Source organism: Gallus gallus, chromosome 1 (genome assembly GCF_016699485.2).
Source record: "Gallus gallus isolate bGalGal1 chromosome 1, bGalGal1.mat.broiler.GRCg7b, whole genome shotgun sequence".
NCBI classification, from domain to species: Eukaryota; Metazoa; Chordata; class Aves; order Galliformes; family Phasianidae; genus Gallus; species Gallus gallus.
Window position 1 is genome coordinate 25,441,606 of NC_052532.1, and position 23,755 is coordinate 25,465,360.

General features: G+C 36.2%; 1 protein-coding gene across 1 annotated transcript in view; it reads left to right on the forward strand.

Annotated features, from left to right (window-relative positions):
• Nucleotides 1-1,785: 1,785 nt before the first annotated feature.
• TFEC (transcription factor EC) overlaps nucleotides 1,786-23,755 on the forward strand; it is a 62,052-nt gene continuing 40,082 nt past the window's right edge. Inside the window, 1 exon segment of the mRNA NM_001006229.2 lies at nucleotides 1,786-1,869. Within this exon segment, the coding sequence (NP_001006229.2) occupies nucleotides 1,848-1,869 (22 nt within the window). The 5' untranslated portion in view covers nucleotides 1,786-1,847.

A 23,755-nucleotide genomic window follows, 5' to 3' on the forward strand; every position in this document is an offset into this window, starting at 1 on the left:
TGTTTCTGGGTTTTATTCCCCAACGATGTCATATACTAACATACCTCCAAATCTCTCAGAGATGATAATATTTACCAGGACAAAGACTCATGAGAATCTTAGATGAAACGTTTATGTAGCAGACAAATATCACAATAATGTATTTTTAATTTAACTGTAAGAGTGAAGAAAGGAAATGTTCATAGCTGAGGGAGGAGAAGGAGATGGCCTCTTTTCACAAGTGTTTTTACGTTTCAACAAAGTGCATCCTTTAATCAAAAGAATAAGGAATTAGCTCTGTAATTCAGGGAAGGTGGTGACAGGGTGCTGATTGGCACAAAAATGTTAGAGTCCTGATAAGACATTTATCATGGAAATCTGTGATGTGAAAACAAAAAACAACACAGGAATAGACTGTATCAGATATAATATCTGATAACAAAGATTCTTTGGTCAACCAAGAACAGACTTCTTCATTTGTCTTCACTATCCTTAAGGCCAGGCCTTCCATCTCTGTCCCCTTTGCCACTATGATCCTCTCCATGATGTTTTTGGGATCCAAAAATGTATTCTTATGAAAAAAAAGAAATAGGTGAAGGCTGTCTATTTTTTAGAATTTGGAATTCATCTCATCTTTTCAAGTGTCCACTGGGGATCTAGGCTGTCCCAGATTAGAGCAGAACTCAAGAGAAGTGAGTAGAAGCCCTGTGACTTTTGTTCAGTTTTGCAAGGTTATGGGAATAGCAACAGCATCTTCAGCAGCTATGACTTTTTAATAGAAAACACCTCAGGTTCAATGTCTGATGTGACATTGTCCAACGGTTTTATCTCACTCTGATGTTTTGTCTCTCTAAAACTTCTTGCAATGCTGGATCTCCTTCTTGATGAGTTCAAATGCACTATTAATTCTCTCATTAATATTACTAAAATTTGAGAGCTGCTGTTAGAAATTCATTCTCCTTTCTCTTGTTGTTGTCCAATACACCATAAACTTGACATTCAAAGCATTTTGTCATACCTTTTGAAGTATTTTATCATCTTCCAAATAAAGCAGGAAAATAGTGTTAGTTGTAGCTCCTGCATCGTTCCTTGTGTATCCGATCTCTCACAAAGGCTTAATTGATTCATTTACTCATGTTACACAGAGAATAATGCACAGTGAGAGAAAATGGATCCTTCCCAAATGTGACTCAGATGTAAAGCTACATTTGCTCCCACAGCAGTTAGATTAGTCATAAAAAACTAGGTTTAAAAAGAGGGAAAATTGATTCCCTCAAGGCTTTAGCATATAGGCACTACTTAAAAGAAAAAGATTTCAGGATATTCATTCTTTGGAGGAAATCATTGCATTAAAAGAGCCTACCCTGATTACACAAGTTTTTAATCTCAATTCAAGATAAACATGTCTTCAACACCACATACACCTGAGTTGCCCTTTTTAAATACCGAAAACCTTGATCCATATTCAGGAATTTTTTCTTGAACCTACCTGCTGTGATGAAAGAGTCATCTCATCTCATATTAATTTTGTCTCAGTACATGGAATATTATTATGCTATAGCTTTTGGGGCTGCTTTTCAAATCTATTTCTGAGAATTTTAAATCTGTTAAAGCAATAACTAAAATTTCCAGCTTGCTTCCAAACTAAGCGCTTTGTAAGATGAAGCTTCTGTTACACAACTATTGCTCTCTGTAATTGTCTTTAGCAGTTACAGAAAGTCAAATATAGAACTGAATTTGTAGTAGTTCCTTAAGAAGCAAACCTTGTCCCCACCCTTCTTATGGAGGAAAGCAGGATCTGTAAAACACTGGCTAGCTTCTCCTCTCTGCCTCACTGACATTCTCCTGCCCAGCCACCTCTATCACCCATGGTATGGGTAAGGAGATGGGGTGAGTAAGGGGCTCTGGGGATCATTTTACTTTTCACACTTTGCTTCTCAGAAGGAAGGACTAACTGTCAGGATGTAGGCTGCACTCAGAAACCACAGGAGCAAGTGGTGTCACTGCAGAGGTGGTGGCAGGCTTGGGGAGAGATCCTGAGCGCCTAGCCCTACATTTGGGCTCAGAGAGCAGCAAAAGCAAAGCAGGGTTTAACTGTGCAGTCATTAATAATCAATTCTGATGCAAAATTTTTAACTGCTATTGAACTTGTAGTGTTTTTTTTTCTTTGTTTGTTTGTTTTAAGGAACTAGTTGGTTAATGTGATATTTTTTGGTGCTATTTGGATTTAGACCACATTACAATTAAACAATTGTACTCTGTAGCAGTAGCGTTGCACCATAGCTAACTGGGTTTAAATTAGACCATTAACTTAATATACTGCTTTCTGAGGAGACATGAAGATTAGATTTCCCCACTTTCTAAAATTAAATTTGTTGTAGTGTATAAAACAGTACATGGTCTTTACTGCTTCCTCATACAAAGCTTCTCTTCAGTTCATTAGAAGCTTTGTTGACAAACTTGGAGTGAGATCATATTCAAATGAAACTCGCAGCACACCACAGTTTATCATTAGGGAGTTTGCTACCCATTCCCTGCATCTCTTGTATGTTAGATTATGAAATAATTCTAGAACTATAGCGACTTTAACATTTGTGTGTATACAAATGTTATGTTCATGTGTATGGATGTACAGACAGCTATATTCATTTTCAGTTTGGCTCTCTGCTAAATATAGACAATTTTTCCCTAAGGGAAAGGAATATAAAACTCACTGATCTACAGAAAAAAAATAGTAACGCCCCTTCCCCTCCCCTAAACCTATAATTACCACTTGGTATCTGAAGAATTTAACCATACTTACTCTTACATACTCTTTTTGCCTCCATGGTCGTGGACAAATCCCTTAAATTCAGATGCCCAAGGTAGAGAAGTATTTTCAAAGCCTGGAAGTGATTTAAGACCATGGGGCATTCTTGAGTTGTTTTTCTGGTTCTTACAAGAACACCTCAAACACATAATTTGGCATCAAAGTCAATATCTGTTCTTTTGGAACTATACACTGAGGTATTCTGGTACTTCTGAGGCAACTGGCAGGATTGAATGCTAATCTAGATGTCCAACTTTAAATCAAGGAAAATTAAAAAAAAAAAAGGCACAAGACTAAATTTTCCCTAGCAGCTGTTATCCCTGAGCTGAAGGAGAAAGAGAATGCCTCTGGGAGGGTCCTTTTGCACAAAGGCATAAGAGTGTTGTGTATCTGTAGCAGAGCTGCTTTGAAGTAATATAAAGAAATGGTCAGCATGTAGACAGAAGTCCAGGTTTATGTTCCATGATCATTCTGTTACTTTTGGCAGTTTCTTAGGTCTTTATGAATATATTACCTATCTGGATAGTAAATAATCTGGGCTTGGCAATGCCATGGTCACACCTGCCTGTGGCTGGCCTTGTTCCAAAGGGACAGATTTTGCTGAGTTTTGAAGGTAGGGAAGCAGCACATGGCTGTAGGCAGTTGTCAGTTCTAGGCTGGGAACCAAACAAATTCTGTCTTGCAAGCAATAATTATACCATGGTTCAGTAAAAGAGCACTTGTGAAATCAGGCACAGCCACGCACAAAACAGCCCTGTTGATCCACTGGGATCTATTAATGTTTTATCTTGGCATAGACTACATAGGACTGTACAAAACCTGCTGGTTTGATGTTCCTTGAGGAAGCAAGTCAGGTTCAGGCCAAAGAGAAGCCACCCCTCAAGGCTTAAGCTATACGTGCTGTAGGAAATACTTGTCATTTCTCTTGTTTTCACAAGATGTTTTGAAGTCTGCCTTCTGCAGAGGCTGATCAATCCAGCTGTCCCTTGCACACAGCTGGAATCTCCCTCTTCACCTTCTGCATGGCTGGATGCGCTGCAAGGGCTGCAGGGAATGAAGCAAGATATTGCAGCACAAAATCATTTCCCCCTTCTTGGGTATTTAATGAATTGTGACTTTGAACTTGAAGAGTATATCCACTTAACTAAGGCAAATTCAAACAAAACTTTTCATGCTATTACTTGTTGAAATGGCCAAACTGGCTATATTAGAGGGGCCATGCTAGATGTCAGCCTGTGTATCTAATTTCAGGTTTCTTTTATAAGAAATGGAGCAGAGGAGAGAACTTAGGAGACCTGTGAGCCATCCATAGATAGACACCTGTTCAAACAAATCAGCTTCTGCAGATTAGGATGACCTAAGGTGGAGATGGTGAGAGGGCTGGAGCACCTCTCCTGCAGGGACAGGCTGAGAGAGTTGGGGCTCTTCAGCCTGGAGAAGAAAAAGCTCCAGGGGAACCTTATAGCAGCCTTCCAGAAGGGGGCCTACAGGAAAGCTGGAGAGGGACTTTTTATAGGGGCAAGTAGTAACAGAATGAAGGGAAATGGCTTTAAACTGGAAGAGGGTGGATTTAGACAAGATATTAGGAAGAAATTCTTTACTGTGAGGGTGGTGAGACATTAGAACAGGTTGTCCAGAGAGGCTGTGGATAATCCCACACTGGAAGCCTTCAAGGCCAAGCTGGATGGGGCCTTGAGGAACCTGGTCTACTGGGAGGTGTCCCTGCCTATAGCAGGGTGATTGGAACTAGATGATCTTGAAGGTCAAACACAAACCATTCTATGATTCTGTGTCTAACTTAAGAAGTGTTAGCTTTGACAAGATGAATTCAATCAGGTACAAACACATGGCAAAAAGTAAGCATTGCATTGCCTGGAAGATTCTGTGATTTCTCCAGGACCCTCAGGCAAAAGGGCTGCAGAAGGATGCCCCAGATTCAGCACCTCAATCACTGCATGGGGATACACCTTCATTGTTCTTAGATAAATTTCTTCATCATATATGTTAGATCCATTTCAATATAATATTATTTATTTTTGCATACTCCTCCAAACTTCCTGGTTGAGCCAGAGTTTTAAGCAATAGCTGAAAGCTTGTGGGTGGGGATGAGGAAAAAGAAGGAGGGAAGAGATGTCTCACACTTCACACTGTAATCCGAAAGGGGAAGTGCTGAAAGTTTTGCAAGGTAATCAAACTCCAAAAAAGTTGTCTGTTTTGCAGCCACTTTCAGCCTTGTAAATACAAGATGCCTGATGATTCTATCAATCTGTATTGACTGTCTTCAAACTTGAATGACCACAGAAAAATGAATGGTATGGCAGGCTCTAAAAATGATAGTTAGGAACTATTCACAGAATGAAATGAAAGATGTTGATGAAATGTAGCAAGCATCAGCATTCTAGATGCTCACTTAAAATTTAACCTGTGCATGAGATACATTTTGTCTTACTGTTCTAAAATATGTTTCTTAATGAGCTTTTTTTTTTTTTTTTTGGTGTTATCTTTTACCATCCTTCAATATCTGGGCTTGACATCTGTTAAATATATATATATATATCTATATGTGACTCAGTCTATTTTCCCTTTGAGTCTACCATCAACTCAAACTCAGAGCAGCTTTTATTTGGTTTTAATAGCTAGTGTTAGACTTTCTTTTTTTTTGCAGTACTTCAGTAAAAACAGCTGAATTTTTTGTTGTATATATTATGATACCATATGAACTTTAATTAAAGGGATAGAAATACTCAGTTACAGTTTCTCAGAATTTAATGAAGGCATAATCACAGCCAATGGGATCAGCATACAAAGAAAAGGATAGCCATTTACCTTACTCTTTTATAACTCTTTAAAGTAACTCCAGAATCATATAATTGCTATCATCTTTAGCTCATTGGATGTACTATATTTATTGATGGTGAAACAAAGCCTTCCAACTGCAGCAGATAAAATTTTCAAGTTGTCTTTTGGTAAATGTTACAGAACTTCAAGAGAGAACAAAATCCCCACTGCCAGTAACTAAGTACTTACCCCACCAGTAGTATTTGGGTGGGAGTGAGCAATCATGACGCTGGTACCATATAAAGATTAGCTGTTTTTTGGTCTATCTGTGAAACCACTGTCAGCTGGGAATGACTTTGCTACAAGTGGGCAAAATAAGGTGGGAGTGTTTTCTGGTACCTGTTTGAATGGAGGTAGGAGTTGCTAGGTGCGCTAATGAGCTGTTTGATATCTCAAAAGGCTTAAGGTTTAAAGTCGCTCTTTCTCATTGAATCTTTAAGAAAAGCTAGAAGATAAATACTAGTTGTCTCCTCTGAACAGTAAGTCATTCTAGCAGTGCCTGCGTCTCCCAGAGGTAAAGACGCTCTCTGTGTTACTTCAGTACCTTTAGATGTTTACTGTAAACCTTCTTGTGCTTCATAGAAAAGTTCTTGTAAAAATATGTCTAAGCAGTTATAGACACCAACAGAAATTTTAGTTTATAAGTGGTATACTAATGTGATACCAACTTGACATACTCCTACTTTCTAACCAAGCTGAACTTATCAAATTCTCTTTTTCTTTGATGCACACAACTAATATTCACTCTGCAAAATGCTCAGAGGGTTAAGTTAAAGATCAAATAGTCTGTAGTAGTGTGCAGGAGAGCCTCTGCCTCCACCAAATCATATTTAAATGATAAAAAGCATTTCAACAGGGTTAGAACCAACTGTGAAGCTACTGCTACATTTAATAATGTAACCTCATACATAGTGATAAAACTTGATTATTATTAATTCAATCGTGGGAATTATAACAATTATTTATGACAGAAAATAATTGAAATAATTCATTTTCTGTTTATTCGAATACTGTTTAATATTTTTACGCACACACATTTTCTATTTTGTTCTCAAGACTTTAATTTTAATGATTTTCTTTAATATTAGTTCTATTGGCTTCATCATTTTTTCTCCACATTGGTATTACTGGATTCATAATGTTTCAATTAAATTTTATTTTAAAGTTTAACTGAGCAGAAATTGTTAAACTTGTATGTTAGAAAGCAGTACCAAGAGTGTGTGACAATGAGGAGAATCGTGGTTTCATTTTTGGAAAATGTCAACAACTTTATTAAATAAAATTAAATAAGGTAGCATCAAAGACATACATATTCAGCAACTACTGGAAGTGTAGAAGTACCACTGCTATTTTTGCTTCTTTTAATCAATCAGGTTCAAGGAGAACTTACAAGGAAATTAAAAGTATCATATAAACTTTGTTATTTAATATAAATTTATTTGAACATAACATTATACATCTGTGGAATTCATCACTGCAGATGGGCAGACTTTGTATGAGAGAGGAATATTTATAAGTGAATGTTATGAAATACTGAAGTAAAACACTTTCAGAGAGCTTCTGTTCAGAGCTTCCTGTTTCATAGTCACCAACATTCAGCTTGAAGTTGCCAGTCATTTTCAGTTCAGTCAATCCCTATTGTTATTTGGATCAGTACAGTTGTTCAAGTGATCATACAACTTTCCTTCCTTTTCCTGAATATCTCAGAATGGTTACTGTTTGAAACAAGTAGAAAAACTGGAATACATTCCTCATTGCTATGTTAGCCCAGGTTGACTAAATTTAGTGATATTTCTCAAAACAAAACAGCTCTTAAGGAACCTAAGGTCATTTCAACAAATCGAACTCTGATTAGAGATGTATGTATTTAATTCATTAGAGTGGATTAAGACAGATCCACAAAGATGCTTAGGGTCTATTTAGGCATCTATTTTTATTGGCTTGTACAAAATTTGAGTATCTAAAAGGAAGTGGTCCATCCTGCGCATGGAATACAGTTCTCTGTTTTTTCTGATGATGGCAAATGACGAACACGCTGCTCATCATATTCACAATTGACTTTACAAAATAACATTACAATTGATGAAAGTTATACTTCAACTATGCCTACAAACACCAAGATAGCATACTGTAATAAGAACTATCAAACTGCCAACCTATTGCAGTCCTCAAACAAAGTAACAGTGTGATTGGAAATATTACCCTTTGTCAGTTTCATATATGATTGTAGGGTATTCTGCAAAGGAACTCTAATCCATCTGCATCAATCACACCTGTTTTTGTGTAGCAAAGATCATCACCTGGTTCCTTTTACTTCTGACTCTCATATTTTCTTAAACTATTTTTATCTGTACAAAACACGAAACTGCAATCAGCAGTCAGGACGCGAGAGATTAGGAGAGTGATCTTAACTCTGTTTTCCTTTAATGATTTGAATGTTAATGTAGAATATTTTTTAAAAGCTGTGCAGATGTTCATATTTAACAGTATTATACCAAAACAATATCTGATGAATATTACCACACAATTCATGTTACACGTCACTTGAATCTATGAGTTAGCATATTAATTAATTTAATCTTGACCAAGACATTCCAAGAACAGAATCCTCAGTTCCATGAGCATATTTCCAGGGCAGCAGAAGGGTGTATTTAATACTGGCTTCCTTTGCCATAGGCTTTAAAGCCTGAGATATTTTTTTTTTTATTTCCAGGCTTCCCCCTCTAAACTCATATTTAGAAACCTAGTCAGAAGTTCCTGGCAGCAGCCACTGTCCATTGTATTTGGTAACCTGTATGCCTTTCCATGGTGCTGACTCTTCATACTTACAAGAATCAGTTCATTTACACTGAAAGTCCTAAAGAAAAAAGTGAAATGTACCTCTTTATGGGCATGAGTTTGAATATTTTGTTCCACTGCATCTGTGTGAAGTGCACTGATCCACTACTTCAAAAATAAGGTCAGGATTGCTATTTCCATCTGTCAGCTGGTGTCCTGCCCTATGTACAACTAAAACTGAAACTAACAGAATGCTTGCATCCTCTGAAGCTACACAATAGAAAATAAAATCCCCTTTCCATTATGATCCATTAAATCTGTTCATTAGGGGTGTAAAAAAAAAAGCCCATGAAGATTTTCCATCTTGTTTTCACTGAGTAAGAACAATGAATTTATAATGTCCTTCATGGTGGCTGACCCACCCCAAAATGTTGACAGCATGTGGTTCTGCATACTTCAGGTATCTGGGTGAGTTTTATTTAGGTACGTCTTATGCTCACTTAAGCTTTTTTTAATTTTTTATTTTTGCCCATTCTCCTAGTTGTATTCATGGATTTATCAGTAAGGCTGTCCTGCTTTTGTTTATAGAGTCCTTCTAATGGAAAGGTGTTGAGATCAAGCAGGGAATTAATCTTGCAATTCAGAGCACACAGAAAAACAGAGTTTTCCCTCATCTTGAGCTGAAAGATAGTTTACAAATATCAGTAATCATAGCAGACCTTGCTTTTTCATTTGTGGTTATAAAAAATGCATGTCAAAGCCAATAAGATTAATTCTAAAAAATCAAGAAACTCAAGTACACGGAGCCTTTTTTTCTACTCTAAAAGTTCTATCTCTATTTGCTCATCTATAGAGGAGAAATATGAGAAAGAGGGCCAAATATTTAGATATGCATTTGTATATTTGTACGGATTGATCTGAATTCAGACTTCTGTCAACTAAAAATGAAAGCCACCATTTGCAGGGCAGTTCAGTTTGTCAGAGACAGCCATCTTCACAGACAACAGCTCACCTGCTATACTTTCTTCAGGAGAATAGGATCCATACTTAAGTACAAGTCACTTTTCCTTTTTGTTTACCATACTTTTTAGAAAACACATCCCTACTGATGTATTTGTTGGGGTAACATAAAGCTTCACAAAACATTTTCGATCAAAACTAACATATAAATGGACAACAATATTTGTTTGTCTGAATCTGAGTTCTATTTCTTTTTTCCAGATTCCTATACTGAATGATGCAGGTATACAAATCCAGTATGATTTGGGAAAAAAAAGTCTATGTATATTAACTCGTTCTTAAGCTCTCACTCCTAGTAGGCAAATACTGCATTATGTGGTGTGGATTGTAGAGGTAGGCCCCAGTAATTGAATAACTGTGGTGCTCCAGGTGGAGCTTGAGACAGGATACAAATGTTTGTAGTGTCTACCTATCTCTTTCCTATCTCTGTCTCACTGTCATGAGTAGTACAATTCACACACAATTGTTTTTTTTGTTAGAAAAATTGAACAGCTGGTACCAGCCTACATAATAGCTAGCTATTCTAATGCCTTTTTCTTTTCATTAACAAAAGCACTCTGAATATTCATAAAAAGTTGACATTATTTCATTAGCATTTGCCAAGTGTATCTGTAAGTCTACTGAAAAGAGTATCATGCTCTCTGCCGGGTATCTGCATGAAGGTTTCTAAAACATGGTGTCCCACAAGCACAGAGGACTGTACCGCGAGGCAATCAATCAGCACTGAATGTAGATTGCCAGCCTTTCATTCCTGCTCTCTTTCTTGTCAGTTCAGAGCTGTATTTATTGTTACTTCTTTCATAAATCTGTGAGATCCTAATCTAGCTCTCCAATAGATAGACAAGAATGGGTGTTTGTCAAATTTCTCAGCCCTTTTGACCTCCTCAGTTTTTACAAAGGGGTTTTTATATATTGGATTTTTACCTGTACTGCAGAAACAAGACTTTCAAAGTTTAATTCAAAATCAGAGTTGCACTCCAGGAGCTCAAAAATTTCCAGTCATGTTCAAAGAGCATGAATTCTGACACATGGTGAAACTGGTAATTATAACTATTGGGACTGTGCCTCCTGAGCAACTAGTGACATGGGGCAGAGACTGAAATTTTGTTCTGAATTTTCAAAATACATAGCATGAGGGATTTCTAATACAAGATCCTAGGAGCAACATGGCTACTGAATGAACGTGCAGTGCAGCTGCATTTGTCAAGGGGGTTGCAGGTGCTGAGTTGCCAGGATAGCAGAGAAAGTGATACTGATGGACTGGAACCTTAATTTGTTCTTTGCTTACACTCTGACACTGCTTCTCTGTGCTGCTATAATACAGTTAATACATAATAATCAAGTTAATGGACAGTTTTGGTCTGCTAGCTTTTTTTTTACAAGTAGTGTAAATGGGTGGAGAGCTTGAAGAGATTTTCATGAGAGTTTTCATTTTCAAGAGATGGGCAAAACTCATCCTACGTTGGTCTCACCGAAGAGCTATTGGAAAGAAATATTGGAAAGAAAGACATTATTGCTTGCTGCAGGAAGTGTTAATCAGTCTGGGGACCTTATCCATATATAAACAAATGTCCTGGGTTTCTCATGAGCTACAGAGCTCTGCTTTCAAGAATAATAATTACTTGGTGAATTTTGGCCTCCTGCTCCAAGACATTTTTCTGCTCTCTGGACACATGTGCCAGTCTCTTCCAGCCTCAGACTCACTCTAATTCTGTCACATCCCATCCTGAAAAGGAAAATGCCCATATTAAAAAAGAAGCACAAATGACAAAGTAAAGAATAAGCATCATTTTTTTTCTTCTGTACTGAGCACTTTGCAATAAAACAGCAACTGAGATTTGTGATTCTATTCATTATCTCCAAGTCCCTGTGCTAATTTTTATCCACTGCTTTTCACCTCCACATGGATTAGCAGCTGCCTGTGAACCTACAGCCTGTAGATCCACAAAACATGTTGTAAGAGCTGCAAATCAAAAGGAATCAGCTGCTTAGCATCCCTATATCACCCTACACAGAGTCACACATCACTGCAAGTGAAGCAGACCTGCAGAAGGAGAACAGTGATTCTGAACACTAGTTCTCCCCTCCTTGTTCTGCTTGACTGGAGTTCAATAGCTCCAGAAAATGTAACTCCTGTAATAATGATCCAGCAGGAATAATGTACAAGAACTTGACCGAGAAGATTTTGCATATGTACTCTTCTCATGAACAAAATAGCCAGATATCTTATTATGGAAATTAATTGTTTTCATGTCTGTATATGTTGTCTAGCTGTTAACAGAGACTGGTGGCCTTTTAAATCTCAATGTGACAATGTAACTTAGACTTAGGCTTTTAAAATATATATCTGTGACAGAACTGGGCTTTAATCTCAACTCTGCCTGAACTGGCTTTATATGTCTCCCAGTTACTTTAGCTGTAACACCAATGAATAGTTATTATTCCCCAGTGCATGGAAATTTTTTTGCATATTAATGACAGAGGGTGGTAGGAACACATTCTGCCATTTCTGTGATGAGAAGTTGTGATGACTGTATTTATTTGGAACTCGTAGCAGTGTGGGAGAGGAAGTGTGTCTTCTGAGGGTAGATTTGTAATCCATGTTCTTTCCTATGGCAGGCTGTAAAAGACATACATTTAAACAGAACAGGCAGATGTGGCCCACAGAGGAGTTGGGGCTGGGGTTGAGGTGAAACTAGCATAATTCGTTCAGTTCTGAAGTTTATCACATGGTCCTAGTTCTGTGACTTCTACAAATAAATTTTTTTAAATGCAAAATTTAGGGATAAATAGGAAACAACAACAAATATTTTCTCAGTAAGTGAAGCCAAATGAGACTCTTGAAATACGTTTGGGAAGTAGGGTTTGCAAAAGGATACTTTGTGGATACACTCCGCCTTTTCGTAACAGACTTGTTCTGAACAGTGAGAGCAGTCTATACTTTATAAGGCCAGATTCTGGTACTCAGTTTCCTGAATATCATACAGTTATAAAAACTAGAAAGGAATAGAAAGCCCTAGATATATTTATTTATACTGAAGACAATGACTTTAAAATATAGAAAATTCTAACGTCATCCAGTGTAAATGGATTTGGCTGCCTTCAGCTCCACTGTAGCTGCATTGATTGACACAACCTGAAGACCTGTCTAATTTTTGTTGTTTCACTCACAGTTTTGAAAGCAAAATCACTGTTTGAATCTTTATTTTAAAACAAAGAATGTGTGTAAATTGTGTCCTCTATGTTCATCAGACATGCTGTTGAGTTTGATAGCCCTATCATTTGTAAGCTACATATATTGTTGCTTTAATGCATTCCCTCACTACTTTGATAAAAGCCTTAAGATGTTGCCACTAGTCCTTTGATGTTTCCTTCTGATGTTACAGTGCCTCTTTTCTTCTCTTCCAAAAATTCTGTATTGAATAAACATGAGCAGGCAAGACATTTCTAGTTAAGGACAGAAACATCAAGTTCTATCAATAAAAGGACAGGAAAAAAAAAAAAAAGAAATTAATCCAGACTTTTGTATAGTTTAGTCAAGTCTTTATAGATTAAAAAATACCTGGCAAAGGTCTAAGTGTAACATTACACTTAGACCAAATATATTCCACTAGTTCTAAATAAAACTACGAGGCTGCAATGATTTTTCTTGTGATGCTACCATTTATTTCTTAATAGGCTGCTACAGAAAATATTTGTGTATCTAGTTTTGGCCATAAACTATCAGGCTACTAACAGGGATTAACTGATTTCTGCATAAAAGACTGACATTTTATATATACTTTCAAAGTCATATGTCTTCCTTAGAAGGAAAAAATACTTTGTTTTTCTTTTTTATTGTGGATAATTAAGGAATTATTAACATTGTAAGGTGGATTTTTTTTTTTTTTAATTATTATGGGTTTTTTTACATATGTTTCAAGTGAATGTTTCAGTGAAGAGGAGGTTCCATTTTCCCAATGGAACTAAAACGATATTTGTCCCAAAATTTTCCAAAGTAAGAAGTAATAGTCAAATTGTGAAAAATAAATATTATTGTTCATATTTAACAAGGAAAATCAAGGCAAAGATTAAACATCCTGCTCAAGGCTGTGTAGGGAAACTATACCAAGTGTAGGGACTGAATACACAAAGCTCCTGAGTGCCAGTCCACTGTGATTTAAATTACTGGCAAATGTTGAAAGAGGGATTTTCTTATGAATGGCAGAATTGTTTTTCTGCATTCAGGAAGAACCCAGTGTAGTGGAGCCACACCATGGTCTGGTGATTAAAGAATGTTAACTTAAGCCAAGACATGCCAGCTTGTAATCTTGTTTCTTCCAAGACATACGTGTCCTTTGGCTAGCCAATATTTTTATCATTTTCTACTGCAGAAGAAGAAATCTTCAGGTTACAGTTATAACCTCAAAATTACACATCTTATTAAAGCTTTTTATGATCAATTCTCAGTAACCTACATAAGGCATAAAATATGGCTGCTTTGTCTCACAACCAAAGAGTGATACAAGTCTCAAAGATTTGTTTCACAACTCACTAATACAGGATGCTCTTGACAATTACCACTCAGAGCTTAAGTCCAGCAGATAGTTGTTCATGTGAATATTTCCCTAAAATCAGTGAAATATCTTGGTAGGATAAAATAGGAAAAATGGGAATAATTGCTGGATGATTGCCTAGGAAGGTATTAGCAATGATAAAACATTCTTGTAGCAGTGATTAGACCAAAACAGTCACTCCACTCTCCTTCCTCTCTCCCCCACAATCCCCTCCAATTTAAGATGAAAGAGAGAAAAAACTCTTTTAACTAGGGTTAAATTTTGAAACTGGAAATAAGGGTTAAATGTAACTACTTGACTGTGAAATCAAAAACTACACAGTGACAAAGGGTTCTAGAGGATCAGAAAAATGGAAGGAAAAAAGTGATTCTTGTGAATTAATAACTGCTAAGCACATTTATTTCTTCATATCACCTCTTATCAACTACTACTTTTGTGCCTACCTTCCATCTTGCCTGCACTGTTGAAGATACTGAGTTCAGACTCAGGAGGAAGGAGAGATAGCCTTCAACTTTCATTGCTTGTAAATAGAGAAGGTCATAACTCCAGAAGGTGACTTCTTTGCCTAACCTGCAATCCTCTAAAACTTTATTCTAATATATAAACTTACATTGTAATATGTAAGCTATATAAATTTCCTGTTGCCGAGCAGGCTACTTCTTACTGTAATCATAGGATTAAAGAATGATTTGAGTTGGAAGGAACCTTTAAAGATCATCTGGACCAATCTCTCTACCATGGACAGGGATATCTTCTACTAGGTAGGTTACCTAAAGCCCCAACTGACATAGCTTTGAACACATATAAAACTATTAATTATGTTCATCTATCTTATAAAATTAAATTATTATTGAAGCCTACATCCTACTATAAATGAGTACCCATGACACTGAAATTGAGATCTATATTCTGGGACTGAGAGAGAAAAGTGTTTTATACTGAGTTTTATGTGGGTTTTATTGAATTATTCTGAACCCTATCTTTTCCTGGGGTCCCTCACTTTGCTGTATTTGAAACAAAGTGCACAGCCAAATCAGGTGTCACTCAGGGCTCTCATGAAATACCTTTCTCCTCCAATCCATGGCAGTTTTTGCACACTGACATAGAACTTAGATTAAGTAAGTCTCTGTATATGTCTTCTAAACAATGACACTCTTGTTCCAGTATGGCCTTACATGTGGAAAAAGTATATACAGGAATTTGCTTTAATGAAGCAGTTAGAGATTGAAAGTATTTACCAACCTATTCACTGTCAGGTCCAAAATTTTTCATTTTGGAAGAAATGCTATCAACAAACCAACCAGGCTTAATTTTGATCCATAAGAGGTTGAAAAGCTCTGCAAGGAGCATTTTCTTGTTTTGCTGGCAAACTTTCATGTGATCTGCAGCCTATTCTGGCAAAGGAATTTCTGGATGATGTATTCCTGTGGCCCATTCAGCTTCACGTGTGACATCAGGTCCCCTTGTTCAGTGCAAATATACAGTGAGCTAACCAGGATTTTCTGAATCCAAGAGTTTTTATGTTGAACATGTTCTATTTGTTTTGCTTGATAGTTAAGCATTTTTATACATCAAAATGCAGAATGTTTGGCTTTGTGTGTGAGTCAAACTGAGACAACAGTGTTTTACATTTATTATGGGAGCATGCTTCTCACTGCTAGGACCAGTTTTAGACTTGGCACCTAACTAAGCTATCCACTAGAAAGCTTGCATATGATTTAAACTTCTGCATATATTCCAGCACTGTCTGTTCATCGTTATGTCTACTTCCTAGACAATTATGTAATTGTCACATCTTGATTTTCCTTTTCTTCTTTTAAGGTTATTTGGTTTTCATTATGATGGCAGACTTATCTTTCTTTTCCTTGCTACTTTTTTTCTTCCAATATTTTTGGTGATGGTTGTTATTTTTCAAGAATTCTGGGTAGGAATACAGAGATACTCAAAATATCTTCTAAGCAGAAACTGAACTTAATGTTCCTTCTATTGTTCAGTCTCCTGACTGCTCTTTCTTAAACCCTATTTTTTTTTACTTACATTGTCACTCTAATCTACCTAGCTGGTCTAGCTTCTCTAATTTTTCTTAGTTGTAGTTTACTCTTCTTTCATAAGAGTATTAAAACTGTTTTTCTGCACCTATTCATCCAAGGTCAATGTTTTCTGCTCTTGTTCAGTTCTGAACATTGCCTCAGAGCTTCCCAGAAAATAAGATAATGCCATCTGCAAATCTAAGGTGACGAGTATTTTTCATTGATATAGATATGCTCTTCTCATTCAAGGTTCATGGAGACATTCATGCAACAGAAAAGGGGGTTAAGGAGATAGTTCAACAGGATCTTTTCAGTTGCCTTGTCAAATATAAATTTTTACTCAATTGCACTACAAATATTTTTTGAAAAGACAATATATAAAATAAAGTATGCATTTAGAAGGGAAAGTTAAACATTAGTTATTGTCATGAAAGTTTTTCTTTGGGAGTTGAAAAATGTGGGTTAAATTTATCTGGGCTGGTGAAGCACAGATTAATGTGACAACCTAACTACTTCTGATAGAGATCAGCCCTGGAGAATGGCAGCAAGAAATCTGCGCTCCAAATAGTGGGATTTCATAGTCTTTAGGGAAGGATAATCTTGTCCATCATAGAGACCACCCTGACTGTGACAGTGAGCTATGTACCATAGCAGCTGTAGTCAAAGGAGACATAAGGTATATGAACAGCTCAGAGAACAGTGCAACTAAAATCAGAGGCCAAATTTTGGTACAATGTTCAATCCATCAGTGTTCAATGTGAAAGTCTTCCTCACTTTGACAAGATTTATGTATCTGATTCAGTGGGATGTTCCTGAGGACCAAAAATGTAAGGATAAAATCTGGTCTTGACTGAGAAAAATAATGGTTTCACCAAAATACAAATCTCATACATATACTCTGCATCCAGCTATGGAAAAGATAGTGAGCCCAGATAAATCTCAGTAAATCATGTTGTTAAGCTACTTTGAAACTGTGCAGGATATATTGAGAGTATGAACTAGGTTCAGAATAATCCTGGGGTCTGAAGTTAAAGCAAAGAAAATTAGCTTATTCTAGATGATAGTAAGAGATTGCGTTAGGAATTGTTCTTCCTCTGTATTTAGATTTTGTGGCCTTTTGAGTGGAAGAATTGATGACAGAATGACAAAATGATTGAAGAAAACTACTAACACAGCCATACTACAATGCTATTGATTTCTTTCAGCATCTATTTTTCAGTTAATAATGCATTTAAGACGCAGATAGGAAGTTACTTTCCTTGAAAGTGCTGTATCATTTCTTCTTCCTTAACTGAAATTCCAGACAGAGTAAAGGAAATACCCTTCTGAGCCACTTCTCCTTTCTCTCCCTTGAACCAACTGGGTATACACAAGCAGTGACATACATTATTCATGGTCAGATTTGTACTGGTCTTTTCTTGTTTGCCCTGCTGTGTTCATGTCCCTGGGCTCCAGGCCGACAGTGTTTTGTAGAGGTGATAGTGCTGACAGAAATCCAGCCTCTGGCGGTAGGTAAAGACACTGGTGCACCAATGCTTCTGCACTCAAAATGAGTGATGAAAATCAACCTAATCAATTTTATTTTGCATATATGTTAGAATTATAGTTTTAACTGTCATCTTCCTAAAGCAAATTGCCTTCTTTCTTTAATGTGACCTATTGATTATACTGATAACTGCGTGAATGCACTTGATAATTGAATAAACTTGCTAGTATTAATAAACTCTTCCTAAATTTTACTGTTTAACGTTCATAGAACATCACTTTGTTGGAGTATAAATAATGTGGTATATTTTCCTGCTGAAAGTTCTGTGGCAACCTGCAGAAGACTAAAATACTGTTATCATTATTAAAATGAGAAGAAAGTAAGAAAATCCAGTGACAAAACCATATGTAGATGTATTTAATATTCTATATTGCTTCTTTGTTTAACTCAACAATATATATTTTTTAATGATAATTCTTTTCACCAGTTTCTCTTCATCATGAAAAAAGAAGGATTCCTACTTTTCAATCAGGAAAGTATTAATTTTGGTGGCAGAAAGATTTTATACAGATACATAACTACAACAATGATTTTCTAGACAGTTCTAACCTCACTTATTATTAACTCGTACATTCTTTTCCACATTAGGACTATTGCATTTGAAAGACTTAATTTTTCTTGTTCTGTACTGCTTATAATTAATACTGCTTATAATTAATTCTCTCAATAATGACTTCCCAGTAATAATCGTCCATTCTACACAGAGCTCTCTTTTAAACTAACTAAACTGGGAGTTTCTTTTCATTAATCTTACTAAAATCAATTAGTTTCTGTTATATAGCATACTTTAATTTAGTGGATATTGGCTGGAATTTGTTGACTAGTTTGAGCTTACTCTAATAGCACTATTCTGTCTCCTACTCTGTAGTGTCTACTAAGTGTTTGTTGTACCTGAATTGAAATGGAGATGCCATCTGTAACACTGACAGATGGGTGCTTGGTTCTGCTGGGCTATCTCCTGATTCTATTTATGACATTTTAAAAACAGTTTTAATCCTAAGGATTTTTAAATATTGATTTCAGAGTTCAAGTAATTGGAAAAGGAACTAAATTTTGGTCTGCTGTACATTAGAGAAAGTATAATATCTTCTTTTTTCTTTTTTAACTATTTGAGATACTGCTGAATGCAACATGGTTAACTAAGATTAAGTAAAATGTATGTCAAAAGGCAACACCGCTTGCTCAGTTAAGTACTGCAAGCACCAATTATGCTATTTTTGTGAGATTTCCAGCTAACTGTGGAGTACAGCAAAAAATAAAAAATAAAAAAGTATTTGGGGGCTTTGCATTCTCTAAATGTTCTCTGAATGAACTTTTGGCATCCTCTTAGATATTCATCAGTGTCAGGCTGAAAAGCCTGCTTTCAGTTTCAAAATAAAAAACTCTAATTCAGAAAAGACTTCCCCTAATGAATTATACATTTTTAAAAAGTCAAATTATATTAATTATAACTCCTGGTCACACTAGGGTTCTTTTCCCACTAATTTCTAGGATCTTTATATAATTCTCTCTCTGCCTTTTTTTTTTTTTTTTTTTTTTTAAATGACAAATATAAATCTTGTGAAATGATTATAAAATTTCAAGGCAACATAATTACTGTACTGTAAATCCACTGTTACTACTCTAAGTGGAAATGCATTGCCGAAAGAATATAATGATTTTTAGTTAGTATTCAAGTGTTGACAGCAATGTGTGCTATTCCCATGAATGATATGCAACAGCATGCTGAAGCATGAGCATGGTCAGACACATTGCCACTTGCAGTCATAGAGCATATTTTAACACAAAATGGAGCAGGTGGGTTTAAAAGAAACACTTAACAATATATATGAAATATTTGTTTTTATTTTTACCACTTGTATGGCTGTCCTTGATATCCTGTTCTTGTCTTCATGGAAATGTCACCTACTACTGCCAACTACCCTAATCTACTCCTCCACTGTGACAACAAACTTTGCGCTCAGATTCTAGGCTGGCTCAAAATTATGTTCTGCTCTGATTTCACACACCCACCCACACGCACACACACACACACACCCACACATACACAAAATGACAGCAATAAAACACCACATTGTGAAGCTGATCCTAAGATTCAAAAGGTTGCTCTTTATCATTCAGAGACAGAGAAAAGTACTAGACACCAGATTTCTTAGGCTGAGGATGATTTTGTTTGTGTCTTTATTGAAACTGAAATGCTTCACGGACTTAAATGTTGCATTCAAAAAAATCTCAACCAATAGATTGTCCTCCATGATGTGACTTGATGATCTTGAAGATCTTTTCCAACCTAAATGATTCTGTGATTTTCTGAATCTACCTTACCAAACTGTCTTATGCCACCAACTTTGGTTTCTCCTTTCTGCACCATTCTTGCAATGTATGAGTTGGGGGATACGTACCTTAGAACAATTTCTTTTTGCAATGAGGTAGGACTGAAACAAAAAAATGGAGTTAGTAATAAGCAGTTCTATCATCTGGTGGTGAAATTATCACCCATTATTTAACAAAGTGAATGCACTTTTCAACCTATGGGTTTCACTTCTGGGGGAGAAATATATGTAGTCCCCTTAGCATGAATCATTCAAATTAGAAACAGGCAAAACTGAAGTTTTTACCCAAAATGACTGCATTTTGAACTTCAGTTTTGAAGAACAACTGGCCAGAATTAGACAGCGTTTTCAGTTTGTTATTTTCTTCTTTAGCTTGTGCTTCCAAATAATGAAAAACTTCTTTGAAAGAGCATTACAAACACTGTCTGTGTACAAATCTGCCTTATCAAAGGAAATTAAGAAGTAAGGACAAAAACCATATTCCTTCCTCAGAAATATACGTATATTCAAATACCAAAATACTATTTTCCTCTCTTTTTTTTTCACATCAACACCTTTTCTCATAATTGATGTCCTTATCTTTACATGCCAGAAACATACAGTTTTCAGGTCTAGCTTCTGGAACTGTTTTGCCATCTCTGTATCTGGAGAGATATTACTGCTATCACTTCATCTCAAATGTTACAATATCTGCTCCCCTGTGGACTCAGAAAAAAGTGCAACAAACATTGAGTAATCTAATACTCCATGATCCTTCTTCCTACTTCTCCAGGCTGACTTACCTCTGAGTTCTCCTAGCCTTCTAAGTGAGATACAAATAAGAAGGGGATGGCTGTGGTCACATGAAAACAATTAGAAATCTAAGAAAGAGCCATTGTCTTTTAAAACTAATCAAAAATTGACTAAATTAGCTGTCACACCAATCGTCTTTCTTTCTTTCTTTCTTGCTTTCTTTCTTTCTTTCTTTCTTTCTTTCTTTCTTTCTTTCTTTCTTTCTTTCTTTCTTTCCTTCTTTCCTTCTTTCCTTCTTTCCTTCTTTCTTTCCTTCTTTCTTTCCTTCTTTCTTTCTCTCTTTCCTTCTCTCTTTCCTTCTCTCTTTCCTTCTTTCTTTCTTTCTTTCTTTCTTTCTTTCTTTCTTTCTTTCTTTCTTTCTTTCTTTCTTTCTTTCTTTCTTTCTTTCTTTCTTTCTTTCTTTCTTTCTTTCTTTCTTTCTTTCTTTCTTTCTCTTTTGCTTCATCCTATTCAAATTTCTGGCACCTGACTTTCTTACCTACTGATAAATGTAGTATACATATGTGTTGGTTCTCTGTCATGTTAAACCTATTTTCTATACCTCAGCCTTGGATATTAAAGCACAATAAACATATATATTAACAATTTAGACTTTTTTTGACTTTTCTGAATGCTTTTATCTCCAATTAAAAATGCTGATGTAAAAATATAAACTGTTATGATTGCAAGCATTATTCCCAATTCCTGTATCATTCAGTGTTATATTAATCCTACTTTTTGGAGTAGATTCGGTTTTGACATGGTATTTGTCAGAAAATATTGAACCTTTGAATTAGATGCATCGTTTTAGTTATGCATTTGCCATACTTCAAGGACTGTAATTTCTATCGATCTGTAGTAGTTGTTGCAGTTGACATATACTGAAGAATTTCTAATGTTTCTGCTTTGTTTATTTGGAAGGGCCAAACAAACTGTATTCATTAGCAGAGATGAACTAAAAAACAGATTATCCTTTTCATATTCAAAACTGATTTCCTAGAATACCAGTCTAACAGCCTCTTTTTCATTTAATAGCATCTTATTGGCTGACCTAATTAGAATGACTTCTGGAAACAGAGGCACGTAGTTAAGTAAGGGCATCAGGAACCAGCTCTTTAAACACAGATAGTTGTGCAAAAAGTTTCTTGCCATCCTTGAAGAGCAAGAGTCACATTCACTGTTCTTTAATAAAATCAACAATAAAGAGGAACTGGAACAGTAAAGATTTATTATATTCACAGATGTCATGAATCAATGAGAACATGGACAGGGTCACTGCAGAGTCAAAGTAAGGATATTAGCCAGAGTTTCATAATTTGATTGTGATCCATTGTTATTCTTGTGTGGCCTATTAACTGCAGTGCTTGGTTTTATTCACAGTTTAGATTTCCAGCTTAAATTCTAACTAAATCAAAGGGATAGTTTTGTAAAAATACTTCCTGTAGTTTGCTTTTCTTAACTTTATAGGCTGTTTTTATACCACAGTGTTAAAATCTTGAGTCTTTTCTGCCAGTGAAGACCACAAAGTCATTGAGGTTCATTGTTATTTTAAAACATGACAAGCTGGCCTTAAGACCTTAGGGATCCTTTCTTCAGAAGTCAAGCTGGTGATGGATAAGGAGCCATGAGAGGTATGTGTATCTTAACTGCAGGAGTTCAATTAAGAAGCCAAGAGTGTCTCAGGTATACCAGCGCAAATGGAAGTGCCTGCTTTGATAGTGTCTCTGTAGATGCTCAGTGCAGGTAGTTGGCTTCCCCCAACTCATTTCTGATTGCACAAGGAGGTTAGCACAGAACGGATCTGAAAGGACTAAGCTCCATCAATGCTCTGTGAGTGCTAGAGAATACCACAATGGGGAAATGCCATCAAAATCATTGCATCTGCAAAGGGATTTGTCAGGAAATGGGTAGCTATATGATCTAGTCTCCAACAGCTATAACCGTGAGAGCTCTGCTGCCTCCCTCCATGACAGACGTTCTCTTCTAGTGCCTATACTGTTCAGAGAGTTTTCTCAGCCAACTCTGGTTTCTCCAAAGTCATTTTCACAGCTCTTTTGCCACATTACTTTTGTTTATTTCTTACTGAAATAAATTTGCTGAACCACACAACTTTTTTTTGGTGCATGTTTGGCCAAGTCTCACTGTATTTGCTCTGGTGGCAGGGTGGGTTTGGTTGAAAATGTAAGGCTGAAGTGCATTCAGGAAGGTTCACCACTTTTGCACACTCCTATAATTCCTAGTATGCTTGTCTGAATTTAAAGGCTTTTGATTTTTGAACTCTCTCATCTCCCTTCTTCTGCCAGTGTTTCACTGTTCTTACTCTGAGAACTCTGTTCTTGGTATCTAGTCAGACTCACTTTTATTGACATTTAATGCCATATTACCGTTTGGCCTATTCGCTTCTTATAGAAATTTGTTGCCTGGCCACTGTCTTTTGAAGACAGGAGGACTCTTATTAAGTTCCCTCACAGCCTTCTCTTCTAAAAGTAAATACTCCCCCTCCTTTCAATCACTGATCATTTTTGTTGCTTGCCTTTGGATCTACTCACGCACTTCTCATCTTCAAAGTTAGTATTTCCACTGTAAACACTTTGTTAAGAACACATCCTATTTTCAGCTTCTGATGTTGCAAGATGCTTGATGTCAGCAGAGCCCTGTGGAAACCTGTTTCATAAAACTTTCTAAAACCTGTGCTTGAAATGATAGGTCAATCACACAGCATGTTGCAGAAATGACATTCTGTTTTTTTTCTCTCCTGGTGCAAATGCATTGTGTAGTTTAAGTATTATTCCCCCATCCCTGCTTCTGTTTTTCGAACTGTAGTTAAACAATGGACTTTAACATTATGTAAGAAGACAAGTTTGTTGCAGTAACTTTTACAAAACAGAGAATCTCGCCCCATTTTTTATTAGAATTGCGTTTGGAATTAGTGTTTTCTGATTATACCTTATTTAAAGGGCTTCCTTCATTTTCTGATTTCAGAAAAGACCAATTCCAAAAGGAAGAGGACTGGTGCAAAATGCAAATAACTATTAGATCCATTTGAGCTGGAACATGAAATTCAAGTCTTTAATACATATACTTTACTGTGTACG